Here is a 6,764-nt window from a genome sequence, read left to right as displayed (position 1 = left end):
TTACACCAGGATGTTGCATTTTGTTGCATATATCTTCGAGCCAAAAGCCCTTCTAGCTTAGCAAATTTAGTTGTTCAGGGAAGCAATCGTACCGTTGGCGGGAAAGTCTGGTGGAATAATTTCCCAGCATCACTGGGACTCCGGAATGCCTACAAGACGCTAAAAAGTTTGGAACTGTATTGTGAAATCGATTACCCGATTGCTTCGTTTCATCAGGGACACGCGACAGCTCTCGAACATTTAATTCCATTGTGCGAATACTGGCGAACGCCGAGAGAATAGATACTTGAAAAATTCCAAACACGCGCTGCTAACTGTTGGCTGGTGATTGCGTTCTTTAAAACCCTATGCCCTGAAGAAATGCAGCGAATTGGTCGATAAAATATGTGTTGCCCCTCCTTTTCAACTAAGACAGCTTTATGTCCGAGACAACTCTCTCTCGGGGCTTGTTTTAGCTAGCCTTCAAGGTCTCGTACCGTTCATTGGCGGCTCACTCCCTCTTCTCGTCGTTTTTGTGCCCTTTCTCGCCTGGACAGCCATGGATGTTGAGAAGGCACGTTTGGAAAAGTTAGAAAAGTTGCGGAACATGAGCGACCAGGTCCGCATAGGCGGCAAGGGTACAGCTCGTCGTAAGAAGAAGGTTATTCACAAGAACGCTGCTGTCGATGATAAGAAGCTACAAAGCACGCTAAAAAAACTGAACCTCAACACCATACCAACGATTGAGGAGGTATGTTTTCAGTTTAGTGTCGCGTTAACTGACTTAAGGTGAATATGTATAAAGCCGATGGGACTTTAATACATTTCAAGAATCCGAAGGTTCAAGCTTCACCACAAGCCAACGTGTTTGCCGTATCAGGGCAGGCGGAAACAAAGCGTACTTTTAGAATGACTTGATTGCTCACTCTAACTGTTTTAGCACTCACCGACCTATTCCCGAACATGCTCAACCAGCTGGAATCTGCCAAACTCAGGCTGTCGAAAATGAGCGGTACGTAAATATCAGGCTTTCTGTTGTTGGCAGCTCTTTTTAACAACACCCATCGCACCCTTTCTAGTTAGCTGTACGACACTGCATCTTATGCCAAACGGTTAATTGGAGGCCCAAAAGAGAAATGGCCAGTCTTTAGAGACGATAGCCTAATATGCGGAATCGTTGTAGGTCCGTCGTACTGTAGACACAGCGGCACTGAATCGGATGCAATTGCTTTAACATGTGACTGACGCTGATTACATGACTGAAGTGTGTCATCGTCACTCAACAGACGAACCGGGTCCTGGATTGTCTATCCAGGCGAACGGTAGTTCGACTGACATTACTAGTAAGCTTTCGTACGGTGGTTCCAAGTTATGGACTGCTAACTTTGACTAGAAAGCTGCCGGTAAAACGTCATGCGATGCAAAGCATAGCGATGGCTCTTCATTAGTTCCCATTGCGGGCCTGTTCCTTGAATCCAACTGGCTCGTCTCGGCGTTGTAGATTATGAGGTTGCCAAGCTTTCTGGCTAATTTCAGGTAGATGGTGGTCAAAAGCTATATTTTCGTATGTTTCCGTCATTTCCGCACAATCGTGGTGCGTACTGACATTGGCAGACAAAGTGGCATCAACTTGATGCCGCAGGCGTCGAAAGTGACCCTCGTCTTCAGTCAGCCTTCCGGGATATGCAATTATCTAGGGAGTCTACCCACTACGTTGGCTTACTGGTCTGCCGAATGGACTTCGGTTTGGTACTACCTAGTCGTGCGACATTATTTAACTGTGCAGGTCTGAATGACCATCATCATCAAAGACAGGAACATCACTGCCGTACAACCCTAAGGTTCCCATTGAAAGCCCTAGAGTGAAAAGAAGAGGAAAAGGGTGGGTGAGGGAGCGGACCTAGTGCTGGCCAATGTCAAGCATTCTGAGGTGCCTACACCTTCAGCCGCTCAACCGAACAATTTGGAAAAAACATCACCAACGCCAATGACATCGGTTGGCCGCCATTTCTTGCAACGTCTCCACCAAGCACAGGAGGGGTCACGGGAACCCCATTCTGGAAGGCGTACAACACTAACAATACCCAAACACTTTGTGGTTTCTTTCACGCCTTTCCGTAAGGTCACGCGCTATAGCCTGTAGCCTGGTACACAGGACCCGTAGGATTGCCTTTTTGACGCCACAAGTGACGCAACCAAGTAAACATGATGCGAGCCTTTGAGATTCTTGCACTGATTTCATAAGACAAGCTTCAGAGCTAATACAACTACCGAGGCATGTAAAGTTCTGCATAATCTCCAGTGATTCTCCTTGAATTTTAAGGGATATGTTCAAAGACTGCACGTTCTGAAGCATGACTTTGCGCTTTGAATGTGCAAGGTGCACGCCGAAAGATGGTATAATGGTGGTCAGTCTATTCAAAAGGGCGATGTCATCTGCGTACTCAAGATCGACAAGGTTCTCACCAGCAACGATTTCAACACCGGGGTTTTGAAGACCATCCAGCGTTCACCTCATTCCTTCATCAATGAGGAAGTTGAACAAGAGCTCAGTGGACAACTTTGTCCGACACCTCTTTATGTAGGAAGCTTTGGGATAGCTCACCATACAGCTCACCCTCCCACAGGTGTGTGAATATAGGGATCGGATTATGTTTAAAAAGTTCTGCGGTATACCCTGTTGAGCAAGTGTGGTTAACAGCACTGATCGATCAGCAGAATCAAATGCACCCTTGAAGTCAAGGAATACCAGGATTGTGGGTCGTCTGCACATGTAGCGTTGCTCTAACATCCGACGGGGTGTGAAGATGTGGTCAACACAGCCTCTACCCGGTCGAAATTCCACTTGATCCTTACGAGTCAAGGCTTCGACGAAAAATCAGTGATGTCAGAAGCCTTGTTACAACAGGCATCAAACTAACCTCTCTGGTTACTACATTCACTGCTAGTANTCACTCCCTCTTCTCGTCGTTTTTGTGCCCTTTCTCGCCTGGACAGCCATGGATGTTGAGAAGGCACGTTTGGAAAAGTTAGAAAAGTTGCGGAACATGAGCGACCAGGTCCGCATAGGCGGCAAGGGTACAGCTCGTCGTAAGAAGAAGGTTATTCACAAGAACGCTGCTGTCGATGATAAGAAGCTCCAAAGCGAGCTAAAAAAACTGAACCTCAACACCATACCAACGATTGAGGAGGTATGTTTTCAGTTTAGTGTCGCGTTAACTGACTTAAGGTGAATATGTATAAAGCCGATGGGACTTTAATACATTTCAAGAATCCGAAGGTTCAAGCTTCACCACAAGCCAACGTGTTTGCCGTATCAGGGCAGGCGGAAACAAAGCGTACTTTTAGAATGACTTGATTGCTCACTCTAACTGTTTTAGCACTCACCGACCTATTCCCGAACATGCTCAACCAGCTGGAATCTGCCAAACTCAGGCTGTCGAAAATGAGCGGTACGTAAATATCAGGCTTTCTGTTGTTGGCAGCTCTTTTTAACAACACCCATCGCACCCTTTCTAGTTAGCTGTACGACACTGCATCTTATGCCAAACGGTTAATTGGAGGCCCAAAAGAGAAATGGCCAGTCTTTAGAGACGATAGCCTAATATGCGGAATCGTTGTAGGTCCGTCGTACTGTAGACACAGCGGCACTGAATCGGATGCAATTGCTTTAACATGTGACTGACGCTGATTACATGACTGAAGTGTGTCATCGTCACTCAACAGACGAACCGGGTCCTGGATTGTCTATCCAGGCGAACGGTAGTTCGACTGACATTACTAGTAAGCTTTCGTACGGTGGTTCCAAGTTATGGACTGCTAACTTTGACTAGAAAGCTGCCGGTAAAACGTCATGCGATGCAAAGCATAGCGATGGCTCTTCATTAGTTCCCATTGCGGGCCTGTTCCTTGAATCCAACTGGCTCGTCTCGGCGTTGTAGATTATGAGGTTGCCAAGCTTTCTGGCTAATTTCAGGTAGATGGTGGTCAAAAGCTATATTTTCGTATGTTTCCGTCATTTCCGCACAATCGTGGTGCGTACTGACATTGGCAGACAAAGTGGCATCAACTTGATGCCGCAGGCGTCGAAAGTGACCCTCGTCTTCAGTCAGCCTTCCGGGATATGCAATTATCTAGGGAGTCTACCCACTACGTTGGCTTACTGGTCTGCCGAATGGACTTCGGTTTGGTACTACCTAGTCGTGCGACATTATTTAACTGTGCAGGTCTGAATGACCATCATCATCAAAGACAGGAACATCACTGCCGTACAACCCTAAGGTTCCCATTGAAAGCCCTAGAGTGAAAAGAAGAGGAAAAGGGTGGGTGAGGGAGCGGACCTAGTGCTGGCCAATGTCAAGCATTCTGAGGTGCCTACACCTTCAGCCGCTCAACCGAACAATTTGGAAAAAACATCACCAACGCCAATGACATCGGTTGGCCGCCATTTCTTGCAACGTCTCCACCAAGCACAGGAGGGGTCACGGGAACCCCATTCTGGAAGGCGTACAACACTAACAATACCCAAACACTTTGTGGTTTCTTTCACGCCTTTCCGTAAGGTCACGCGCTATAGCCTGTAGCCTGGTACACAGGACCCGTAGGATTGCCTTTTTGACGCCACAAGTGACGCAACCAAGTAAACATGATGCGAGCCTTTGAGATTCTTGCACTGATTTCATAAGACAAGCTTCAGAGCTAATACAACTACCGAGGCATGTAAAGTTCTGCATAATCTCCAGTGATTCTCCTTGAATTTTAAGGGATATGTTCAAAGACTGCACGTTCTGAAGCATGACTTTGCGCTTTGAATGTGCAAGGTGCACGCCGAAAGATGGTATAATGGTGGTCAGTCTATTCAAAAGGGCGATGTCATCTGCGTACTCAAGATCGACAAGGTTCTCACCAGCAACGATTTCAACACCGGGGTTTTGAAGACCATCCAGCGTTCACCTCATTCCTTCATCAATGAGGAAGTTGAACAAGAGCTCAGTGGACAACTTTGTCCGACACCTCTTTATGTAGGAAGCTTTGGGATAGCTCACCATACAGCTCACCCTCCCACAGGTGTGTGAAGGGATGGATCGGATTATGTTTAAAAAGTTCTGCGGTATACCCTGTTGAGCAAGTGTGGTTAACAGCACTGATCGATCAGCAGAATTGCACCCTTGTGAATATAGGGATCGGATTATGTTTAAAAAGTTCTGCGGTATACCCTGTTGAGCAAGTGTGGTTAACAGCACTGATCGATCAGCAGAATCAAATGCACCCTTGAAGTCAAGGAATACCAGGATTGTGGGTCGTCTGCACATGTAGCGTTGCTCTAACATCCGACGGGGTGTGAAGATGTGGTCAACACAGCCTCTACCCGGTCGAAATTCCACTTGATCCTTACGAGTCAAGGCTTCGACGAAAAATCAGTGATGTCAGAAGCCTTGTTACAACAGGCATCAAACTAACCTCTCTGGTTACTACATTCACTGCTAGTACCATTTTTGAAAATGGGCACTACCTTCGATTCACCCCAGTTGTCTGCGACGGTCTCCTTCCAGGTAGACCCAAATAGGCTATACAGTGTCGTTCGTGCTGTCAGTTCCTTTCCAGATTGTTTGATCGGTTGGAGGTGTAGGCATCTCAGAATGCTTGACATAGACCAGCTTTAGGTCCCCCCTTCACCCACCCTTTCTCTTCTACCTCATGGATGTACGGCAGTGAAGCATCAGTGCCAACACTGATGTTGCTGTCTTTGATGACAATGATGAGGCTAGACAGGTCCTGGCTTAGGAGCCCACCGCCATCCTTGAAAAGAGCAGCTGAAAGGTCGTCAGGGCCAGCAGCACGATGACGCTAGAGTAGAGAAATACACTCGGACACGTGAGACTGAAGGCGGCTCCATATTCACGGTCCACTTTTCTGTTGAAGGCCAGGGTTCTGGATTGGAGGTAGTAGGTTGTAGGTCTGAATAGCGGTAATAATATTGACTAGTTTAGCATTGTTTAGTGTATCTCCAGGCAGTAGACGCCACGGGTCTGGGACGTCACTGAAAACCTTCAGGCGCCGTGTGCAACACACCTAACTACGACCGGAGAGGGTCGCTGCAACCTGGAAGGCGGGTTACACGCATGGCGAAAAATTTGTAACCTCTCCCATCTGTCACTGCGTCTCCATTCAACAGCTTGCGTCGGAAGCTCAAAGCGATCCGGTTAAGCAGACAATACTCAGGCATACGCGGCATGGCCGAACCTTCATTGGTACTGGATGCTCTCCTGCTATCCAACTAAACACCCTGTTCGGCTACCTTATTACGAATTTGTTGACGTTTAATACCATGAAGGTATTAAATGTCGCACCTGCCGGCAGATACCAAGTGTCGCAACCATATTGCGAAATCACCCTTACCACTTCCTCGTACAAACGATCGCTGGAGTGCACTAGCTTGTCTTTTGGATCCCAAAAGTGATGCAGATCGGCAAGCGTGGTCCGAATCTTGCACTTCCCTCAAAGCCACATCAGTGTCGATGCGTGTACAACTCTCCACAACCTCATGCATGGAGCATATTCAGAACTTGCTCATTATAAAGCATTGCCTTGCAATTTGTGGTCGCCAGCCGCGTATCGAAAGGTGTTATGATGTCTGTACAGTCTATCCGTCTTTGCTAACTTGGACAGTCGTTTGCGTGCCTCGGATTGACAAAATCCCAACAGTTTGAACACGGATTTCGAAGAATGGCTGTTCCCCTCATTACTCCACTAATGGTGAAGTTAAGCAGAAGTAATCAATGTAA

At 47.2% G+C, this 6,764-nt stretch overlaps 2 protein-coding genes across 2 annotated transcripts; both read left to right on the top strand.

The window, feature by feature from the left end:
* Positions 1-483: 483 nt before the first annotated feature.
* T265_04777 (hypothetical protein) lies at positions 484-2,122 on the top strand (the record flags this gene model as incomplete). The annotated part of the gene is made up of 4 exons (XM_009169602.1): positions 484-730; positions 769-877; positions 920-991; positions 1,884-2,122. The coding sequence occupies 4 exons, from the start codon at positions 539-541 to the stop codon at positions 2,120-2,122; spliced, it is 612 nt and encodes a 203-aa protein (XP_009167866.1).
* Positions 2,123-2,978: 856 nt separating this feature from the next.
* Positions 2,979-4,562, top strand: T265_04776 (hypothetical protein; the record flags this gene model as incomplete). The annotated part of the gene is made up of 4 exons (XM_009169601.1): positions 2,979-3,170; positions 3,209-3,317; positions 3,360-3,431; positions 4,324-4,562. 4 exons carry the CDS (start codon positions 2,979-2,981, stop codon positions 4,560-4,562), a joined length of 612 nt encoding a protein of 203 aa, XP_009167865.1.
* Positions 4,563-6,764: the final 2,202 nt, after the last annotated feature.

This window comes from Opisthorchis viverrini (assembly GCF_000715545.1).
Source record: "Opisthorchis viverrini unplaced genomic scaffold opera_v5_82, whole genome shotgun sequence".
NCBI classification, from domain to species: domain Eukaryota; kingdom Metazoa; phylum Platyhelminthes; class Trematoda; order Opisthorchiida; family Opisthorchiidae; genus Opisthorchis; species Opisthorchis viverrini.
Note: the sequence above shows the minus strand (reverse complement) of the source record. Positions and strands in the feature narration are given on the sequence as shown.